Below are 23,020 nucleotides of genomic sequence, written 5' to 3' on the forward strand. Positions count from 1 at the left end.
TATAGTAATTTCAAAATAAATGTTACATGTACTCTTCCACCAGATAAGTTGCCTTTAAAGTAGAAGGAAAATAAGACTGCTTCTGTATTTAGTTTACGCTAACCAAAATGCACGTACATTTCATACATGCAAAAGAACTGAGCAAGAACTGCTAAAAACAAACTGATGTTGTAGGGTTTAATTTCGTCCATCTACAAGAATCTACAATTATAAAAAAAAAATCTCATTTTCAAACTTTACAGTGCATTTACATTAGCAGAAAAACCCACAGCTTTCCTCACTCCTCCACTTCTGTACAAATCATATACAATAAAAAGGTTCATTTTAGTCTTACAAACGTCGTTTTATACTTTAATACAGAGGAAAGCATTGTTCTCTGGCACTTGATTTCCTCCATGGTGCCTGTGTATTACAGTACAGAACACTTTTGATGCATGCTTCTGGAATCTTCAACTTAAGTAATATGGACTGATCAACAGGCCACAGCTTCTGCAACTCCAAAGTTTTAAATAATGAGAAAAATCTACCGCTTGTTTGTATAACAATCAACAGTTTATTAATGGATATGGTGAAATTTTAGCTATCCACCAAAGATGTGTAAAAAATTGTCATGAAAGTAAAAATAAATAAAGCTGTTTTTTCAAAATCAGCCTCGTTTTACATCTCAGTTCAGAATGCAACATTTAACACAAAACTGTCATTAAAGTTTTAAAGAAGTCTACCAATATTCAAATTACAGCTTTTATGACAAATCTAATGAGAACTGAAACTGATTTGGTTTTAGGTTTAAAGACTTTCACATTCAGATACAGTGTCTCGTTTAGCACAATACTTCCTTTGACAGTGATGGGCAACAGTGATGACATATTGCTGTATTTTGACATAAGGCACTATGATATGAATATGCCATACACTTGCCTTATGTCACATATATCCATTGCTGACCAGTGACTTCTGTCAAATACAAAATGAAAGAGTTTCAGAATACAGTGCATTTTAATGAAGGACATCATGTGAAGTCTTCCAGCAAATGTTTTGAAGACATTTTGAAATACAAGCCTACATTTTAACATAAGCTTTTGTCATGCTGCTTTTCTGCGACATCACTGGGGGGAATAGACTCATCATCCATCACTAAGTCCCAATACACATTCTCAACCATTCTGCTCTGTTCTATTGCAGTCACTGTTCTTGAGACAAACTTGACCCAGAAACTTTGTTCAAGTTCTCCTACAAACGTTTATACATTCACAGCAGTCATTCACTTTCATTCTCCTTTTGTTTGGCACCTGTTAACAGAAGAGGAAAGCACATGTGATTTCCCCAGTGCAGGCAGCTTGAATCATGGCAAAGCATTGCTCACACTGAATGCTGCAACTTTGCCTCACCAAGTATCAGAATCTTAGTACCATTTATAAAGAATATACTTCAGGATTAGGAAATGGTAACATCAGGGAAGTGAGGAAGGTGTTGAGGCCGCTATTGCTTCTCGCTTTACTGGCGATGCAGATGTAATCCTCTAAGTAACACTCCTCTGTAAAGTTACTAGAGCTGCCTTCCGAAACTCCCAGCACAGGGGAGAGGGAGGGAAACACGTCTCTCCAAGCAAACAAAAGAATCCCCAAATCAAACAAAACCTACCTGTCTGCTTAAAAGATGAGAGTAATCATCCAAACAGCCTCAAAACGAGGTCCTATCTGAGAACAATCTATTTTAACTACATTACATGGATGGACCAATTTCTCCTGGTTCAGAGACAGATTTTAGAGTAAGCATCTGAAAGACCTGTTCAGAAGAACTTCTCAGAGCTGCGTAGCATCTCACCTCTTCCCCAGTTACTCAAACTAGCTACCTCCTGGGCAATGACTGAACCCTGTTGTGAGTTTGGCTTCAACATCCAACTCCAGAAATCAGGAATCTCTTGCCAGTTACTACTATGTGACAAGTAGTAACTCCAGGTTGCTGGCAAGAGATTCCTGGCCTCTGGAGCTGGAGTCACAAACACTGAAAATTCCATTAAATACATCAAGTTTTCACATCAGAACTGATGTTTTGTTCTAAGGCAAACTGATCTTAATTCCTGTCAGTCAATACATTATCCTCTCTTGTCACTGAGGAGAAATGGACACTTTTAGGGCATGATTTATCTGATCATTCTTACGCACCTGCTTTAAGAGCCAAATCACCCACTAAACTCCATCAACTAGAGCTGATTAAATGCAGATAGTCTGCTATGCAGATAAATCCCCGCCTTAGACTGGCCCAGTTGCCTGTGGAACTGCAGTCTAACACCTAACTGCTCCTAATATGCACCTTCTGTGCCCCATCTCTTCCAGTGGCACAATCCCGCCTCTTCTGTAGCTCTATCTCCTGTGCTCACTGGACCCTTCTGCAAGCCAACTTAGCTTGCTAAACCAGCAAAACGGTGCAGCTCTTTGGCTGGGTCAGTTTTCTGCTAGATCAGGGAGTTAAAGCAGCTCATAGAGGGGTCTCATGAATGCAGGTGCTGCCGCAGGCTAAGCGCCAGAAGCCCATGTCTCAGAGCACGGGGAGCAGGAACTCCTCTTTTCAATTACAGGGCACTGTTATATCAGCTCACAGAGCTGTCCTTAAGCGTCTGTGCAAATCCAGTATAACAAATCTTTTAGTTTGTGCACAGCTAGATTAATCTTGTGTGTCTAAACTTTGCTCCATTGACAATAACTAAATGTTTTACCCTCCTCGGATGAGGCAGCACTTCCCTCCAGTCCTCAGGGGAGCAACCCCCTCTCTGCCTGGAGGGCCCCCCTCGGCCTACCTTTCCTTATAGCTCTCTCTTAGGAGTTGTATCTACCCCTCCATTCTCCTTCTAGGCAAGGAGTCCATTTCAATCAGGCCTTTGGGCTGATTTCTCATATTCATCCATGGCTTCCACAGAAAACTGGGTTACTTGCTCTTCCAGGTCAATTAATGGACCAGGTGCACTGACACAGTACATCTTGCAGCATCACCAATCGCTACTTCTTAAGAGGAGAAATTTTACTGTTTTTAAAAGCTACAATTAACTTTGTTTAAATCTATGGAGAAAGAAAACATTTTCATTATCATGTTATCAGCGCAAGCAAAAGACTCCAATTAAGCTTATATTTAGACTTTCTTTTTTGTAGGATGTTATCAGGTCTTTGCTTAGCCCAATATTTTTAAAGGTAATACTTGAATCCTTAGGACATTTTCCGTCTTTCTCAAAACGGAAAGAAGGCTTTGCTTTAGTTCTTGTGACACTGTAGTCATTTATGTGATCACAGAGAAGTTACAATTAAGAAAATGAAGCGGATTAGTAACTTAGGCAAAAAGAAACAAATAAACCAAACAAACTTAAAAGTAGTAGAAATAATTACACCTTTTGTTGGAAACTCTTGTTGGAGGGGACCTGATCACGTTTAACAACATACTAGAGATTTCTACTGGAATACTTCTGTCAGTCTAGGATGAGGTCTCTTACTGACACAGATGTGCCAAGCTACAGCTGAACAACTGCAGTGCTCCAAGGAGGTGGTTTTGGAGAGCTAGTGGAAAGCACAGCTGTGTCCACTCTAGGAGCACTTTGCCAGGAGTGCAGAAATTGAGGAAGATGGGAAAGGTAGCCTGAGGCAGATGTCTAAACACGCAGTCTTCAGACCTCATCCTTTCTTTCCTGTTAAAGCATTAACCAAGTCCATTTTTCTAAAAAGCAGATGCATGAACTGCAATGACATTCATTAAACTTCTGCATGCGTTCCAGAGGGAACAAAGACTGACAGTTTTTGGCCAAGTTTTTCCTGAAGAGAAATGAAAGTATATATGAAAAATATGATCAAGCAGTTATGAAACTTCAAAAACAAAATTGTTGGTAGGAGTAAGACTTGTTATTGTCATCAGCAAACAAATTTAAACCAGCAGGCTATACCTTTGGTCCCAACCAAACACTTATTGCAAAGCTCAGAAGGCAACATCCATACCTGCTGGTGTGAGTACCAAAGCTTGTAGAATGTCAGAAAGGGAGATGATACCCACAATGCTATCTGCTTCGCTCACTACCACCAAACGATGCACCTGCAAGTAGGGAAAATATTCTAAGAGAGATTTTTCCGATTTATGAAATAATAGCTAAAGCAAAGCAGAACAAAAAAAAGCAACGATATAGAAAGGCAAGTAGAAAAAGAAAGAACTGCTCAAGTTATCATTATTAATCTCACACAGCAATACAAACAGGCTTACCCTACCTAGATAAAAACAAGTGCATCCTTAAAAAGCACGCAGGGGTCTGACACGGCAACAAAATCAGATTTGAAATGACAAGCGAACAAAGATCTAAAGCTTTGAAATACTTGGTTTCTGCTCTTAAAAGTATTTCTCAGATATCACAACATACATATTTAAAGAAGTTTTGATCCCTGTCAAAGAGTTTTCAAAACCATAACAAAAAAAGCCTAGAAGATTTCACAGGAACACAACACACTCGCAACTTCAGGCTCTGCTCAGCTCTAGCCTAGGATCTCAGAATCAAGCTTCATTCTGAGAAACACTCGCAGTGAGGAGATGCACACCACAAACTTGCTTAACCTTGACATGTCCAAACGGTGCTTAACCAGAGCTTTCTCATAAGGGTACACAAATGAGGCTGAATGCCAGACCCTTTTTAAATATCACAATTTTGTGTGAAGACAGAAAAAAAGATTTCATTTAACTATGCAAACTCAGCGTGGAGTTAATCAAGGAGAAAAGGATAAAACTTGGAACAAAATTAGATTTATCAACAAGACTTTTTTTTTTTTTTAAATAATGAACTTATCCCTACAAATCTATTCTATGAAACATTTCCCACTGTAAAACTTCAGACCTTGTGTTAGGGGCTTTTTCATTTGTTTTTAAACAATCTTTGTCTGTAGCAATGCTTTCATTTTCTAAAGGAGGTGGTAATGCTATATCCTGAAGATCACCGGCCAAAGTGGGCTACAGCAGTGACAGACTGTAGTAAAACTCGGCGTGTCCTATCTCAGCCCTTGCACCGGAGCCCAGGGCAACTTGGCCCAGAGTTTTATAACCTAAACGTCGCAGCTGAACCAGCTCATAAGTGATCCTCAAAAGTCTGTTTGTGAAAAATTGAGAACCTACCACTTGTTTACTTGTTACACAAGTGGATTATCTTTCCCTTCACTGTTCGAAGTTCAAATAATCAAATTTAACACCAACCTAAGTATGCTACCTGGCTGAAAGCCTGAAGAGATGACTAGATTAAATTTAATAAAAGAAGCCATATTTCAAACTTAGTTGAATAAAGCAGTTATGTTAAAACACAGCATTTAATGATTTCCTCCCAATCACTGCTCAAATCTATTTTCTGTTTCCACTCTTCCCCCCCAGGAAACATGACAGAGAGACTAAAAAGGCAAGTGGAGAGGTTGCTCTTTTCAGCGCTATTTGGAAAGAGCTGGCATTATTCTCCAGAAAGCTGACTTTACACGTGAAGCAACAGTACAGCCTCAATACTGCGTCATCAACGCTGCAGAAGCCTGGGAAATCAAATTTATCAAGTATTGTTAAGGGAAGAGAAAATTTGTCCTCATCTTCACCACAGAGATGATAGCACGAAAGCACAAGCGGTCTTGATTCTAACAGATACGCTCATTTATGGCCTAAGTCAACCACTTCATTACCAGTCAGGTACAAGAAAAGAGCTCTGAAATATTCAAACAGTTTTACCCCACCTGACAGAATTGGAGAAAAGGGGAGATTTTGTTTCTACATTTTGCCTTTTTGATAAAGCTGTGTCAGTGATGCTTCAGACAGGGTTATTAGCTTCTGTACGTTACACATATTTAATCATTTTTTCTTCTCTCAGTGTAACGAGCTCAAGAAAAATGGACAGCTTGTTTCATTTCCAGTACAATCAAGCGTTCCTATGGCAGCTGAAAACAGCATCGATTATTACCTTGTAATTTTGACTTACCTATTTTTATAAATAATCTCACTACACTTAGACTGCACTAAAGGGTAGGAGTGGGTTTTAAAACCAAAATATTTAAAGTCTCTGAGGACATTAATAAAAATTAGCCACAGTGAAGAGTTGTAGCACTGCTGATACACCAGAGCAGCACTGCGTGTGTGTTAACTAATCGCACCCCTTAGATTTCCTGAATAATAGGCCACATCAACCTAACTATAAGCTGGACTTTAAATAATTGTTTGGTTGCCTGTAAAGCTTATGGCAAGACTGGAAAAAAAATTGACTTTTCCAAAAAACTTTGTGTTCAGTTCAAAGTCCCAAGACACAAGATACATAAGTAACTAAGTATGACTATGGATGTACAATATAATGCTATTTTGAACATCCCTATAAATATCTATGATCTAAGACTAAAATCAAGCCGATACCTACACATACAGATACGAAAAACATTTGCCTCAAGTAACCAAAGTGACTTTGAAAGGCTGCATTTGTACTGTTTATTCGTTCAGTCATGCAACTTCTACCCTAAAGTGAAGTGGAAAAAATGAAAAGCAAACTTACCTCAGCCTTCACTATTCTATCCACAATGGTCTCCAGTGTTTCCAGCATACTACACTTTACAACACCTTCAAAATACTGAGAACGGTGCTGTAGGGCTTGTGTCACTGTGATATCTAGGTTATTATATGTTTTTTCAGCAGCAAGATTCTGAAAAACAAGGCACATAGCACACCTCAGTACTCACCATCAATCAATAAAGTAAATATTTTGGCATTAAGGAGACACACATTTCTGCTGTAGACTGAGCCTACTGCAAGTCACATATTAAACAAAGTAAATGTTCTTCAGTTTCAGTTTTAGGAACAGTGAAGCATGCAATTATATTAAATACCATATGACAGACTGGATTAATTAATAGTATGTTTTGTGATACGCATTAGGCCAATGAAAGCTGTCTTATTTGCTATCGGGCATTTGACTTTATGTCACTCATATTCTCTACTCCTTGTGCAAAAGCAGGATAAGGATCAAGTTCTACAGATTTTAGAGACTTTAAGAAAATGCAGCTTTTACTTTCTTTTTTGTTTTTCACAGGATAGGGGAGGACACGCACTGCTCTGAACATGACCCATAAGGAAGGTCACAGCAGAGCTCTAAGCAGAGGTTTCCTTCACCTTTCTTCTTATTTCCGAGCTCACGCTCCCTCTCCTGGACTGTGCTGGCACTGCCCTTAAACACCAGAAAGTAATTTAAGTTGAAAATTATATGCCAACAACAAAAATCCATCAACACCACTTAAGGTAAGAAGCTTTACAGAATTCGAAAGCTAAGCTCCAAGGCTTTTATTTTAAGAACAGGACCATGCTTGTAGTAAGAGCACTCCAGAGCAGCAAAGGCTCTCCTTGAAGAAGAGATGGAAGATCCTCTCCTACCTAAGCAAGAAGGTATTAATGACATCTGCAGATGAGACAACACTGGTGGTATCATCAGAACAGATCAGATTATTACATATAAAGTAGATGACCTTGAAGACTTAAATAGTGTTAACAGGGTGCAATATCATCAAAAATACGGTTACGTATCTATCTAGGATCTAATATATCCTTTTTGCTATATCAAAGGTATCAATCTGATCTGACGGAGGAGGAAAAAAACCTAGATGCATTAGCTATTCAATCAGAGGACAGTTATCAACAATCGTTTGCAGCCAGAAAGACATAACAATTATTCTGTATTACCAGAAGACATGAAGCAAAATTAATGCCAACAAACAAAACACTAAACAAACGTCACATCGAAGACCACGTACAACTGTAGTTGCTTGTGTTCCCAAGAAAAGAAATTCAAAGTAGAAAGAATACAGAAGTAAGAGTGTTGCTCAGGAAAGCAGGCTAAAAGGTCATGCAAGAGAAGACGTGAATATAATTATTCAGTAGAAACACAGCAAACAGGGAAGAAGTGTTATCTAAGACACTCGGTATCAGTACAGAAGCAATTCCATATAAACTGGCCGCAAATAACTTCAAAGCTGCCTAAACTTCAACCTTAACAATCTAATAAAAAGGTCAGGCTTTCTCTATGCTTGCTTGCTTGTGCTTTTATGAACTATTTTTCAGCCAAGGCCCAAATTCTGTATAAAATTAACATATGCCTGCAACAGTAACAGTTTGCCTGCAAGGGACTTACCGAGACACCAGCTCAAGTTTCGCATTCTTGGCGGCGCAGATTACTACTCATGAACATTATATAAATGCACATTTCATTGTTTTCACACAATCTAAAATGTTGACTTTGTTTACATTCAGTTACTCAGAGGATTTATGCATACTGGACTCCTAGTGACATCAAGATTTAAGTCACAAGTGACAAGCTGCAAACGTATATTCTTTTAAGCTTAAGACTGTAGAGAAGTCTTTTTATAGACTATAGCAATGTTTTGATAGCGTTGGCACATCTTGGCCTATTAATTTTGTCCAGTGAAGCATTAAAGGAAGAACAAAGGCAGACCTTTTCCTTGCTTGGTCCAGTGTTTTCATTTAAGCGGCGTTAATTTTTGGCTGGAACTTATTGTGAGTGGTCAAGTTTTAAGACTGGTTAAACAGTAACACTTAAGCGTTACAAGATAGTTTTGAGATGATCAAAGATACAAATAGCTTAGTTCAGGCCAAATTCTTAATGGTGGACATCATGAGAACACAAAAAGCCCATCCAAACTTAAGTCACCTACACACATCTAGCGTAATGTAAAGCTATTTCTATAGCATCACACCATTCCTTCTCCTCTCCCAAGAACTGCAGAATTGATACACAGAACTCAGAAAGAAAAAAAAAGTCTATTAGCTTAGCTAACTGTATTTACAGACATAATTTAAAACACTGATTCAACTATGTCGCTGACAAGTTTAGTTAAAGGTTTAAAAAAAAAAAAAAAAGAAAACCACACCCACCAGTCGAATCTTCCAAATACTATGGTCACTGAAAGCTCAGATTGTACTTTCCAAGCTTTAAAACAAAAAACAAATCTAAAGATAGGTTGAAGCAGCCCGATGAAAGACTGGAAACCTCACAGGTCATAGCTGATTATCTTGTTTTAAAAATGAAGCAGTCTGAAGATACGCAACAACTTACTTGCTTTGCCTGCCATTTCCTGTTTTCATTAAGATATTCAAGAGCGCAGCCACACACAAAAGATGGTCAAGGATGCCACATTGTAAAGAACAGAATATGAATTTCTCCCCCTGTTGGTTAATCAGCAAACTACTGTATACGAGGAAAAACTCACTCTGGACAAATGATGAACAGATACCCTAACTCTTTCCTAGGTTACAAGCTAGCAGTAAACTATATCCTTAAGCCTTTGTGTTTTTTTTCTGGCTCGCAATACATACTTTTTCCAATTAAAACATCCAGCATTTCTAAAAATTATAGAAATTTGATTGTCTCATTACTTAGATTTACATTTTTCATTTCTTATCGGTAGTTGCTTCTTAGTATCATCTAAGGAACCTCTCCCTTTTGGTGCCCCTCCTAGGGACAGAGAATAAAGGAAGTACATCCTGTCTCAAGAACCAATGAAGTTGCAAAATTAAACTGAAACACTGAACCTAGTAACTGTGAACGTTCATGGCCTTAGATATGTCAGAAAACTGCTTTTACATCTCTAGCTACTCCCTGGCCAACCTTTATGACAGTACAGTATCTTCTGTAGAAGATAATCTATATAAGAACAGAAGGACAGAAGGCTAGAACTGAAGACAGTGAGAAACACTGACATTTTGAAACGTTCAGCATTAGGAGCACTGTTTGCAACCAGAAATATTTACAAGCTTGAACTATTTTCCATTTGGGACTGTCCTCCATATTTCTGAGAGCATTCTGTGCAGAGTTTCAGACATCTGGATTGCTCATTATCACTAGCGGGCTGATGGAGCAAGCAACTGGGGCACTTAGGTCTCTAAAAATAATATAGCTAACAAAAGTCCCAATTAGGAGGCAGTTGCACAGGGGAGAGAAAGGAGAAGAGAGGAAGGGGGGGGCGGGGGAAGAGAATCAGATTTTCAAGTTTCTGAAGATAACAAGAATATAAGAGCCTTTGCCCTCTAGGTTGAGATGTTACGGCATCAATCCGACTACACTGTTGCACTTCTGCGGAAAAAAAAGGATACTGGCCTAAACTAGATCTAAAGCAGAAGGAATACAGACGCAACACTCTGGATCCAGAGACCCACACAAAAGAACATGCCAAGTAATTTTAATACACTGAAAAAGGTCAAGACTGCAGGAGGAAATTTGCATTCACTCCCTGAAAACAGACTGCAGAATGGCAGCAGCTGGGAAAAGCAAGTCCAATCTCAGGAAGAGACACAAATACAAAAAAGCCTATGCCCTTTTTGGTCACGGTAAAGCCAGATCTAACTCTGGGTAATGTCCAGAGCAGTAGATGTCTGTGCGTAAGTAGTATTACGAAGGACAATTTAAAAGCTCCTTTTTTGTTTATTAATTTTTAAATGCTGCACAGGGTGAATTTTTTTTTTCTTCAGTTCATTAATTGAAGGCTAAAGAATGAAATAGCTGAAAGACAAATAAATGAATTCATTTTAAAATACTACATATATAAAAAATTTTATAAAATTTAAAATATATACTTACTATTACATCAAATTTGGAATAAATATCTACAACTTTTCCTAAAAAGAAAAACATACATTAACAGAGTGTTTAAAATACAAAGTTATTTTTCTTGCATCCCACAATCATTCATTACCTGACATTACATAGAATCAAAACAGACAGATCAAGAAGGCAAGAGCAAAAAGTAAACCATAATGAGTTCTTCCAGGCCCATAAACCTGGGTCTTACATAAATATTTCGTTATATTCCCTTTCTCTTCTTTCCCGATGGGAATAACAACAACAAAAGAATTAACCTGATCTATCAAACCAGTATTTTACCACCACTTACCTTACCACACTTTTGTATACAGAAGACCCAACACATACCTGACTCATCCACAACAGGTAATGCCGATATCCTTCTCTCTACAAATATATTCAAGGCTTTAATGATAGGAGTGTCTGGATGTATGAAGGCAATGTTGTGGTAAGTTCCTATCCCAAGTTCATCCAAATTCTTCTTCATAAAGGCAGGCTTTGGCATCTCTGACATCTAGGAAGGTCAGAATGAACGTATTTACAGGGCAGTCTTCTGCAAGATACATTACGGCTACTAACGAGGTCTTGGTGTGATAGTGATTTACGTGAGGAAATCGGTATTCATGCATCCATCTACAGAACCCAAATGACTGTGACAGGTTGCTACAATAACCCATTACTAGATCAAAGTAAAACCAAAACAAGCTCAGACCTAGAAGCATTACTTCCATTCAAAGTAGCTCTAAATTAAGATAACGTAAATCTGAATTTTTACTTATAAGTCTGTTTTCGTGGTAAACCACTAAAAGCTTTTGATCCTAAGTTGTGTCATTATTTCCACTGAAACGGAAAAGACAGCAAAAGATACTATATGGTGCACACTTATTTCAAACTCATATTGCTTTGTTTGGTCTCCTATCCATTCCTGCGACTAACATACTAGTCTGCGAGACAAATTGGCTATTCTGTTCACGTAATCAGGCAAGCTTCTAGCCCTGCAAAGTTCTTCGAGAAAGGACAGCAAGATACTCAAGTGCTAGAGATGCTTGTCTTGGCATTTACCTTTTTCTACATGACTAGAACAAGATAAAAGTAACAGACAGTTCCTACATCAAGCTTACTTTCTCTATTATCGAGGAAAAGATAATAGACAGACACACAGGCACACACTGAAGCGCTTGAATATGGAAGGTTATCAACAAGTTTCCACTCTAAGCTTTAAATTACTTGATATTATAGATGTGTACTGAAAAAAAAAAACACTAAAGGAAAGTACATCTTTAAATACTTACAAAAAGCTGGAGGAACTTGAGAATTCTTTTATGGGTAAGTATATAAAGTGCATTCCCACTGACAGGATCTATAACCGGCAATCTGTGGATTTTGTTTTTGATCAATGAATATACAGCATCAAAAAGGCTGAGGAGAAGACATTAAATTTTTAATGAATTCTGGCTGACAATGAGCAATGTTAAATAATATACACACACATTTACAAACCCACATAAAGTACAACTGACGGGTCATTATTTGCACCATCTTTAAGGCTTTTTGCATTTGGTAAACAAATCTACAATAATATACTCATGAACATTTAATATTAGTAAGAAACAAGAGGAAGAGTTACTTTCTATGGTAGAAAGGAAAGCAGAAACATTCCTTCCTAAGTCTCATGTCTTAATTTTTTTCCAGTGACTGTCGTGCTGACAGAATCCCTTTGCCCGGAAAGGATACTTCTGTCAGAGACAAAACCAGCGCAAATCACAGTTCTCCTGCATTCAACGCATATTGATCTCATGCTGAACATACCATTGTGGTGGGGGTGGAGGGGCAGAGCCCAATCCCTCCTTACTGTCTCCTTCTGAGCACTTGAGACAGACCAACAGCAGTTCCTTCTATAACGCTTTCCTAAAGTATTTTTTTTTTTTTTTTTTATGAACATAGGTACATAAGCAAGTAGGCCAAAACAATTATCTAATCATTCCACTAAGTTACCATTGGGGAATTGGAGTGAATTTATTCTCAGGAGATCTGAGATATTCCTCTAAAAACTGCAGACTATGATTTATCAATATTTCAACCTATATAAAGCTATTCTTCTTAGAAGTACCACTGATTTTCTTCTTTGTCTTATTAAGACTGATAAAAACAGCTGACGACCACTTACAATAAATTAGTACGTTATAAAATTCATAAGAACTTTGATAAATGCCTACTTGCTGGCCTAGGCTTCTACCCACACACAATATCCTTCGCGTTATGAGTCCACTGCATGAATCAACTATCCCCATCTGACGTACATGGAGCCTAAATTCCCGACACTGCCCTGCACATTCCACTCCTGGAGCAAGCACTTGGAGGTAAGCGCTGCAGTCTGACTGCCGCAGAGCCCACGTCTCCTTCTGGATCAGCTTTTAAGTTAACTTGCAATACCTTTTTACGTATGTTCTACTGCATCTTATTTTTTTTCCAATGCTTCCCCTGCTGCACCTTTGACTGAAAGTAATTTACTCTGTTTCATTCTCTTATGGTATGCTCTGTGACCAGTTACAACATAAACACATTCCTACTCAGCATACAGTAAATCATTACTTCGTGAAATCCCTGCTGCTCCCTTAATTGGTTTTCTTCCACGCGACATAAGCAGTTTCAGTCCAGAAACTGAAGGTAAGCATCAGAAGTTAACTTCAGTACTACTAAATCACAGAACAGGAGAATGATAAAGTGATCTGCTAAATTTCTCTCTCAAGTTACCTTTGCTAACTAAGGTATAATTGCCGTTTTAAAACTACTGTTTGGAAGGAATTTGAAATGAAAATATACCTACTGAACTAAGGACAGTCATTCACGTGTTAATAAACACAACTTAGTAGCAAAGTAAAACAAAAAGCATGGATATTATCTTTCCCTTAGTAAAAGGAAATTACTCATGTTGAAAGTACAGGAAGTTTTCCATGATTATGACTGACGGAAAGCAAGTCAGCTAAAAGGCTCTTTACAGTTTTTACTTTTCATGAAAACATACATGACGAGTAGGCTACGAGTAGGCTATCTGCAAAATATGCAAAAAAAGGCATATTTTGGGGCAATTAATTTTGATTCAGTTAGCATGTGTCTAATTCGTTTACCTGAACAAATAGACTGATAAAGGACAAAAGGCAAAGAAAAAGGTCTCTTTGAGCAATTGAAAAAAAAAAAAGTCTTCACATATAATATAATGCACCTATGCCTTCTCGATGATATTAGAAGACATTCATTTGTTGTTGTATTCTCGTTTACAGTATTCATTGTTTCTTTTTCTACAAAGCAGTCTTAAATCCAGTATTGAGAAGGAGTTAGATTATTTAAAGTAAAGCAGAATGAAAAGCAAACTCTTACCTTGCATCTGGGGAGATGTTCACTAAAGGTTTAAAAGTCTCTTGTAAATAAAGCTCTGTGTACAGAAAATTAATACTACATTACCATTTTATATGAAAGCATTACCATTTTTATGAATTTTAGCACAAAACTAAGCAGATGAAAGACAAATATATTATTTTAGATCGTCTACCAGCTTATGCATATTCCTCATATTAAAGAGACATTAAGATGACAATCAAATGGTTTTAAAACAAGCATTAAACTGAGTCAAGGGAAATACCACCACCAGGGGTCACTACAATAACAGAAACAATCTTACTTTACCATTTCCCTCTTTTCTGAAAGACTCTGCTGCATAAACTTTCATGGAGTACTTCTGTACACGTAACACGGCAGATGGCCAGTTTCTCCCTAAAACTTACTCCCTGAATTCAGCACTTCACACCCAGCCATATTTACGGATTTCTATTCACATCCCGCAACTCAGGCGCAGCTTGCTGCTCACCTGTCAGTTCACTCAATACATACTCTCATCCATTCGTTCTTGCATCCTGGCTCGTATACGCTCCCATTCTGGCCATGTGCATCAGCTCTACAGTCATACACACCCCCTTACTCCAGTTTCTTTTTCTCCTTCCCACCCCCCCCCTTTTTTTTTTTTTAAATTAATACAAGAGCAACCAAATTAACCAAGGAGATGGAGGAGCTTATGAAGAGAAACTAGACTGGGACTCTTCTGCTTGGAGAGAAGTTTGAGATTTACAAAAAACCTCAAAAAAAAAAAAAAAGGGAGCAAGATGAATGTGGAACTGCTCCTCAAATCCCATGATACATGAACAACGGGGCACCCATTGAAACTAGTGAACTTTAAGTTTAAAGCACAAAAAACCTCACTTTGCACAGCAAGCAGTGAACACCTGGAACGCGCTGCCACAGGTGGCTGTGAAAGCAGACAGTATTAACAAGTTCAAAAAGGGATCAGACAAATTTAAGGATAACAGGTCCACAAATGGTTATTAAGAGGACAGGGCAGGGGCTGTAACATACCTAAGACAGTAGCTGTATACACTGGGAAGTGCAAAGGGAAAGGATCACAGAAGTGGTCAGGTTTGTGTGCTCTCCCTAAACACCAGTTCTAGTGTCTCACAAGGGATACTGGGCCAGATGAACCACTGGTCTGACCCAGTTCTTATAGTTCTTCTGAATAAGAAGAACAAGAATGTTAAATTTCAGCTGTTACTCAGAATACAGCTTTCTCAAAGGAAAGGAAAAAAAAAAAAGTGAGATGGTGCTTATCATGCAAGAGCAGTGAATCAGTATGCAGCACATAGTACCCTAGTTTACACGCTGTTTCTAGTGGGAAAAAATAAGCAGCAGGAGCAAGTAGACAAACTTTTACTTTCCGATGAAAACAGAAATAGTATGTGCAGAGAGACAAGCTAAGTTTGTGATTAAATGAAAATCTATCACTGAAAAAAAGATTAGGAAATTTTCAATTAGCAATCAAGTAATAAATATTCTTACCCCTCCAGGTTTCTATTTTGTGCTCCTCCAGTTCATAGATCTGAACCTACAAAGGACAGATGTTAAGTTATAACTCAAAGTATTAATTTCAAACCCCAACTTACTAGCAGTATCATTTCGATTTGAATAACTGCCTTACATTTTATTGCAGGCAAGACATAGAATAACAATTCCTGGTAACTAACTGCCCAGTCAAAAAGAACATTTATTGGCAATATCAAGCGGAAAGGGGCAATCCTGCTCCATGCAGGGTAGCATACTCGACCTATCATCTCTGGGGCCAGGAAAGATTTCCACCTATCTTTACGCATTTAGAAGTTACGTTTGCAGTGGAAATCTTTTCTAGACTTACAGGCATCCCCTCAGGTAGTTTATCCCTCTTAAAATAAACACGCCAGAGTAAACCCTCTGATGATACCTAACACAATCAAACCAGTAAAGAGCTCACCCTGAACACTTGACTTGTTAACGCGCAGAGAGATGAATTTTACTGTTGCTGGATTACACATAAGCAAAAGCACTGGCTTTAATAATCAGTTCCATCAGCCTTCAAGAACCACCGCTGCTACAAAAACCACAATTTTTTCTTAAGTTTAACATTTTACTGAGGTTAAATTCTTCAAATGTTTTTCGCTACTGCATCTAAACTAGGCACGCTCTCAGCAACTCCCCCGTGCCAGCAACGACGCTCACTTGATCTGTGTTGAGCTGGTTCAAGGAAGCAAATAGGCAAAAAATAAATAAAGCGACCAAAAAAGTTATCAGTTTTCTGATGGTTTAGCTCCCTTAACGGACCCACAGCAAAGATAAACACACGATACTAGACAAAGGACATCTTAACTCTGCACCTTTTGATGGCACCTAACCCCGAGGTCAGCTCAGCTATAACATCAAACCACCCTTGAGAGTCTTTTAGGGTACTTGCCAAAAGAAAGGCAGATAAGACAGAGGAGGGCAGTTCAGTCTATTCAAATGATCACGCCAGCGACTTTTAACAAAACTCCTTAGGGGCCGATGAGATGAGGCTAAACCTAGTACTTCGACCACATTTTAAGCAGAAGTTCCCTGAATTTTCCTCATCAATCATTTAAACATGCACATGTACAGCAGCATGTTACATCACATATAGTGTGAATTTTAGAAAGAACAACTAAAACACTTGGGCAAAAGTAGGCTGAATATACAGTTCTTATTAGGATTGAAGGACCTCCCGATACAGAACAGATGGTTTACTACTTTTATAGAAGACTGCATCACTTCAGTTAAACGTTGGCACTTTACTCAACTATTCCCCCTTTCTCTGCACAGAGGCTACTTTAAGCACAACTTATGGAATAAGATGCTGGACAACGTAAATAGGAGTGACAACATGTAGACCTTAAGTAAAATTATATGAGAAAATTGGTTTTATTGAAGGCTGAGAATCATTAAGAGGTTCTCTGTGTGTGTTGTCCTTCCTTACTATTACAAAAAAAAATCTGCACGCATCTGACAAGATATTTCATTACAAACCATAAAATGAACTTGATCAGCTAGCCTTGAAAAGCCTCCTACATCAGTTATCACTTTTACCCAGCCGGCCTTGATTTATTAGCTAATAAAACATAGTAGGTATATTTTAACCGGTAGTGGGGGGAATCGTGATTTGACGAGAACAAGACAGGCACGTAAATGTCTGTATCAACACGTAAGTGAGAATTTAATCAGACTGCCAATGGGAATTTTAAATTACAGTTAATTGAAGTCAAGAGATCTCAAACTGATTGTGCAACTCAGCCATGCAACTAAAATATTTACATATATTTAACTAGTTTCACTTGTTCATATTACGGCATCTTTCCAACAGAGCAACCTTTTAATCGATCTGAGCCTCTGTAAATTAGAATTCTACTTAACCCTGCATACTCCTTTCAGAATAAGGCCCCAACCTCTACTGTAGTTAGGGGCCAAAGGTAACTTTATATATAAACATCTGAACTACTACATAATTAACATATTTGGTTTTTAACTAAGATGAACTACTTCATGTAACTTTAAAACCAAAAAGCAGTTTTTGGTTGAAGCTGTCCATTTATAAAGACTTCCGATTACTATGACTCATGAAGCAACCAGGTACTTTGAAACAACCTGGACAGAAACAATAATTATTTTCCCTGCATATTTACTTAAAAATTAAATGTAATATAAAAAGTATTTTAGCTATGCCCTTCATCCTAAACACATTAGGCACTAACTGTAACACTACTTAGAGCCCAGTCTCCAAAACCAAGGCTAGTTATGCCTAGTAAATGCCCCCCCATCCCAAAAAAAAAAAAAAAGTTCTCATGTTTATAAATGTATAACTGAACCAGTTGCCTGCCCAAGCTCATAGGATGCCCGCAGCAAAGCTGGGAACTAAAACCAGATGTCCAGATACTATTCTATTACCTTTACCACAGCAACATATTAAAAAAAAAAAAAAAAAAAAAAACTTAGTACACTCATGACTACTTAAGCTTCAAGAGACTTCACAAATATCAATCCTTCAAACAACAGTTCAAAGTTTCAGTATCTGTACTATATGGCAACCAATGAAAGTATAGCTTCACATGGTACTACTTACCATTGGAGACTTATAGTATCTATGCAGTATGTTAATGAAATCTGTAATTGTTAACATCCCTGTAACAAGTGAAATATAAAAAAAGAGAAGTTCAGATATATACTTAAGATGTATAAATTCCAGATATTTCCTCTATTTACAATACATAATTTAATAGACATTAAATCTGTGTAACGTATGTTGTTGGTTAGTTCAATACAAATAGACAATCATCCCAAAACTACGCATATTCCTTTTTCACGTTGATACAGTATTTCAGAATAAAAACCATATGAGTCTGAATTAATATTCAAAGCAACAATCCAGGTGCTTCTCCTCCTATTTTTCAAACTGACTCAAAACCTCGAACCCAGACTGCATCCAGCCTCGAAGGAATGGAAAGAAAAGATATTTCAAAACGCATTTAAGGTTTAGCATTGCCTTTAATTTTCTTTTTGTTCAAAATGCATTCCCACTAAGTACTTGCCAAGTCAGGGAGACTCTCAGAATTTAACTCAAGAAGAAAATAAATAGTATGATCCATTTTCTTGATCATCACCTGTTAAAGAACTTTACTCAATCATTTCTGTTGTAATCCCCAATGTCTGTATTGGGATATGACTTTTCTTCTTTTTAGAAATAGTACATCCATACTATACACAATTTAACCATTAACACCAAGCTACTGAAAATAATATTGATAGTTAGTTACCTGAAAATATAAATCTTTTTTGAGCTTTCAAGTACTAAATTTGATAAGATGTAAGAGTAGTAATCAGTGGAGCAATTACATCTAAACTGAAGAGAGCTAAGAGACGGGGAAGGGAAAAATTATTTCAGAGGTCAGCTTTAATTGACTAGAACTTGGTTACAGACAGAAACTGAAATTAAATGCAAATTAAGGTACAGAGCATTCCTGAGATGCACCACACAAAATTATTGCTCCCTCCCCCATGGATTCAAAATACTATAAGAAATATTTTATAAAAAAGAATCTCCCATTCATTTCCAAGAACCCTCAATCCATGTTCCAGGCCACACGAAGTATTCATAATAGTATTTTTAACTGTCACTATGACCCTTTTTTTCAGCTGCAACACAGCTCTAATCTTAGAATAATATTATTATGGTAACGTTAGAGAGAGTTAGAGACTCAAACAACACACAGCTAATGTGTTCCCCCCTCCAACCCCCCACTCTGGAGACATAGTATCTGTAGCATTCAACATTACCTGTGGTATTTTATGAGGAAGGAGTAAAATAAACTTTTCACCACTACATCTGTAGGCCGTTAGACCATGGCTAGCCTTTATCACCTTCTCTAGCAACGAAGCACTCTGAAAATTCAAATAATCCTAAAAAGTGTTAGATCTACTTACCTACAAAACTCTGTTTTTTACTCTCCCACAGTGGAGCTGCTCTAACACCGTTTGCCACCAAGGCAAAGAAGGCTTTCTTTACCTGCAAAAAGACCAAACAACTAAACAAATCCTTACTTTTAACCTAGCATACAGAAGAATTTCCACAGTTACTAGGAAAAACACAGCATCATCAGGTAGCTAGTATTCAAAATAAAAAAACCTAAAACTTGCACAAAGTGGTTAAAATGCTTAGCAAAACCCAAAACTGGTTCTGTTTTTATTTTGCTATGTGAATATTCTAAGTGAAAACCTCTGAGGAACAAATACCTTTTCTGCTGCAGCAGAAAAGGTATGCTTCCTAACCTCGAATTTGTTTCTGGTTTGATATTAAACATAAGATTATCCCTCTCCCTTTAATTCATGACATTTAAAAAAAAAAATCTGTAATGAATACAAGTCACGAGTGTCCAATTTAAGCATATGGCTTAAAATGCCAAGATCGTACTAAGCTTTAGTTGATTAACATTCACTCAAGCAACAGCTGCAAGGGAAAAAACAGAAACAATAAAAGTCTCATTTCTTCTCCTATCCCAGTAGTTTTGAAACTCCTGATTTTACAAGGTAATCAGTACAAAATAACGCATTTTAATATGACTGAAACAATTAATACGATTGCCACAGAAGAACCTGTAACCATATTTCTTGATCGTCAAATTTATTAACCCTCCTCCCTCCACTTTCTGAATCAAAAGTTAAGGTTATGTCGTCATTCTCAGGAGAGTCGCCTGTGAGCACTAGTTCTGCAAAGCATGAAGGAGATCCAGGCAGCGGTGCTCCTCAAAGCTCTGACCTCAACGATACGTGCTTGAGCACGTTATGGCTTCTCTCTTGCCCACAAGCCTATTTTCCGTGTGAAGGCAATCTACGGTAAGTAGTGATGGTTCTTGTCTAGGTCTTCTCCTGGCACAGAACCTGGACATAGCTGATGTGCCTATACCTATGGAAATGCTCCAGATCCAGATAACACAGAAGTAGCAATTGTGATCACTCGAATCTCAGTTCAGTAATCTGAATAGACCACAAATACAGTATTTGCAACATCTGCTTTTTAAAAACTCTGTGTCGAAGGGCTACTCTCCACAAAGGACTCAGGAATACAGAACTTTACCATCAATGGGATCAGTATCCAAAAAAGTAGCAGGTACCATTACCGGTAGGCTAAAAATAACAAGTCTGCTGCTGTTAGTTACAATAAGCTTGAAAGTTTGCAAAGCCACCCACGTGAAATCCAGTGGGTCATGCGATATCCGAAAGAAGCTCCCTTTAAACCTTGCTTAGTATTATAATGCATCAATTTAAATTTTTAAAAGTTTGCAAGATTTCTAGCCTGCATCAGAAGGCATCAGCTCTGCCTACATTTCTGCCTACAATAATTTACATCGAACATTTCAAAGAGCCAACATTATCATACTGTACACGAACTTGAATCTTTAAGACTAGACTTCCGTAAGCGATCCAAGTCTCGGCCAGGTTCCTTTCTCTCGGATCGTTAGAAGGAAACCTACTCTCCTGACCTAAGCAGAGAACAGCTCTCAAAGCTGCCTTCTGACTTCATTAATGCTTTTGCCGTACCGATCACTGAATAGGAGTAACGATCTGCATAACAACCACCTTTCCTGAACTGCAGAGAAATTAAAGAAATCATGCTGGAAAAAAATTATCCAGAACCACCAATAAGAACGCAACATACAGGCAACAGTATTTCTCTATAAAACGGTTAAATGAGAAAGGTCCCAGAGATACTAAGCCGCTTCTTTAACAACTATACAGGATGAGGTTAGGTAAAACGTAAACATTATCATATCCAACCTCGGAAGGAGCTTACTAACTCAAAAGGAAGACTGAAACAGCAAAGAAACCCTCCAGGCAGACACCAAAATAAAGTGCTCCCAAATAACAGCATCACACTTGCTGTAAACGTAGCAAAAATCAGCAGCAGTGAGCTATATGGGGAGCAGAAAAGAGATAGAATTGAGTTCACAGATGATCTCCACCTTGGGCCAAGGTAAATAGGTTCTAACTGTCCCTCTTTTTTTTTTTTTTTTTTTTTTCCCCTAATGAAGAAGAGAGGGAAGCAGAGAGGGAGGGAGGGAGGCAGAGAAGGAGGGAAGTACACTCAAACCTCCTGAGAGAGAGAGCTTTCAACGTTGGTATCTTTCCACTGGAACAGCTGTCACGCTTCCTAAGAAAAGGTTAGGAGTCGCTGTCAACTTATGCATCAACCTTTTCACAAGAGCAAGCCGCCCAAGCTGTGTCAGAACATCAAGGTAACAGCTAATCTATTAAAAACAGAGGGGGGGGGGGAAAATTTTTCCAAAGAGTAATTATGCAACACAACTCCTCAAGAGAGTTTATGAACTCTGTAATTGATAACTTGGACAAGAATCATGCCCACAGTAGGAAGGCGTGGAATGCCAAGTACGAGACTTCAGGCAATCTCCAAATACACAGTAGTACTTCTTCTCAGACACAGTAGCAGCAGAGAACATCTTCTAGCACAACGTACAGACGGTCAAGATGGCAAAACTGAGGGATTATTTTAGATACAGCAACAATGGTTCAAGAAAGAGAACTCCAAAGACATACTAGGCCAATATAACTGAGCTCATGGAGAATCCTGATGGGAAAATAAAACAGTCAAGGAATCAGTTCTTTTTCTGATTCTTTCTGATTTCTGAGTGATTTGTCTCCAAGAATCTCAAGAATCTTTTATAGATGTCATCTTACCTGGCTTCAAGAGGATATTTTTTGGAAAAACACTTGGCAGCTTGACAGATGGCTACTGAGGTAACTCACAGTTAAAAACCTGCTGTAACAGCCAACAGGTTCAGCTTGGGAACTAGGAGACAAAGCATTTAAAGTAACAGATTTCCAATATTTAGTAAGAGAATACTTGAACCTATCCCCCTATGTCATCCTGCTCGATCTCAGATTAGACGATATTCCTACTACTCTCACTCAGTTATGCAACAAGAAGCGTTACGTCGTGATCTTCTAAATATAGTTACAATGCCAGGAGTGCTTAATGTTAATACTTGTTTTCTCTTATTTAAGCAAGATCGTTACAAGGCGAGAGAATTATTTCATTCTTATTTGCTAAAACTGCTTGCAAGCACAAACACACACTCGTCCACTCACGTTTCCCTTAAGCTTCTGTGGTTTACCAATTTCAGTTGCCCAAAGTACTACTTGGTGGCCTGCCAAGGCACTGGGGTGTGGCACCAGGCTTCTTTTCCAGGACATTTAAATGTTTCAGTGATGTTCACGTAGAAAAAACCTGCAAGGACCTTTCTTTCAGATTATATCTAGTCTGTAGTAGAAAAAACCTGCAAGGACCTTTCTTTCAGATTATATCTAGTCTGTAGCCTTTGAAAATTTCTACTATGTCTCATCTTTCGACCTCCAACACGCATTGCTCATTCTCAACCCCATCAACAGCGTTGTACTCTTGTGTAAGGCCAGCCGTCTGCTGTAGCTCTTTCTCTGATCTTAAGCTGAGGGTTGGACTGGCCT

At 38.1% G+C, this 23,020-nt stretch overlaps 1 protein-coding gene across 10 annotated transcripts in view; it reads right to left on the reverse strand.

Annotated features, from left to right (window-relative positions):
• Nucleotides 1-23,020, reverse strand: part of PRKAG2 (protein kinase AMP-activated non-catalytic subunit gamma 2) — a 290,028-nt gene that overhangs the window by 49,709 nt on the left and 217,299 nt on the right. For all 10 annotated transcript variants that reach the window (XR_011139516.1, XM_068934205.1, XM_068934204.1 and 7 more), the window contains 9 exons: nucleotides 19,466-19,547; nucleotides 18,108-18,166; nucleotides 15,506-15,551; nucleotides 14,000-14,054; nucleotides 11,914-12,040; nucleotides 10,970-11,135; nucleotides 10,619-10,656; nucleotides 6,530-6,676; nucleotides 3,978-4,071 (listed from right to left, as the gene is read on the reverse strand). Coding sequence is in view for 9 of the 10 variants with exons in the window: in XM_068934205.1 (XP_068790306.1) it covers nucleotides 3,978-4,071; nucleotides 6,530-6,676; nucleotides 10,619-10,656; nucleotides 10,970-11,135; nucleotides 11,914-12,040; nucleotides 14,000-14,054; nucleotides 15,506-15,551; nucleotides 18,108-18,166; nucleotides 19,466-19,547 (814 nt within the window). In the remaining variant the exon portion in view is untranslated. The remainder of the gene's footprint in view (nucleotides 1-3,977; nucleotides 4,072-6,529; nucleotides 6,677-10,618; nucleotides 10,657-10,969; nucleotides 11,136-11,913; nucleotides 12,041-13,999; nucleotides 14,055-15,505; nucleotides 15,552-18,107; nucleotides 18,167-19,465; nucleotides 19,548-23,020) is intronic.

Source organism: Struthio camelus, chromosome 2, assembly GCF_040807025.1.
Source record: "Struthio camelus isolate bStrCam1 chromosome 2, bStrCam1.hap1, whole genome shotgun sequence".
NCBI lineage: Eukaryota > Metazoa > Chordata > Aves > Struthioniformes > Struthionidae > Struthio > Struthio camelus.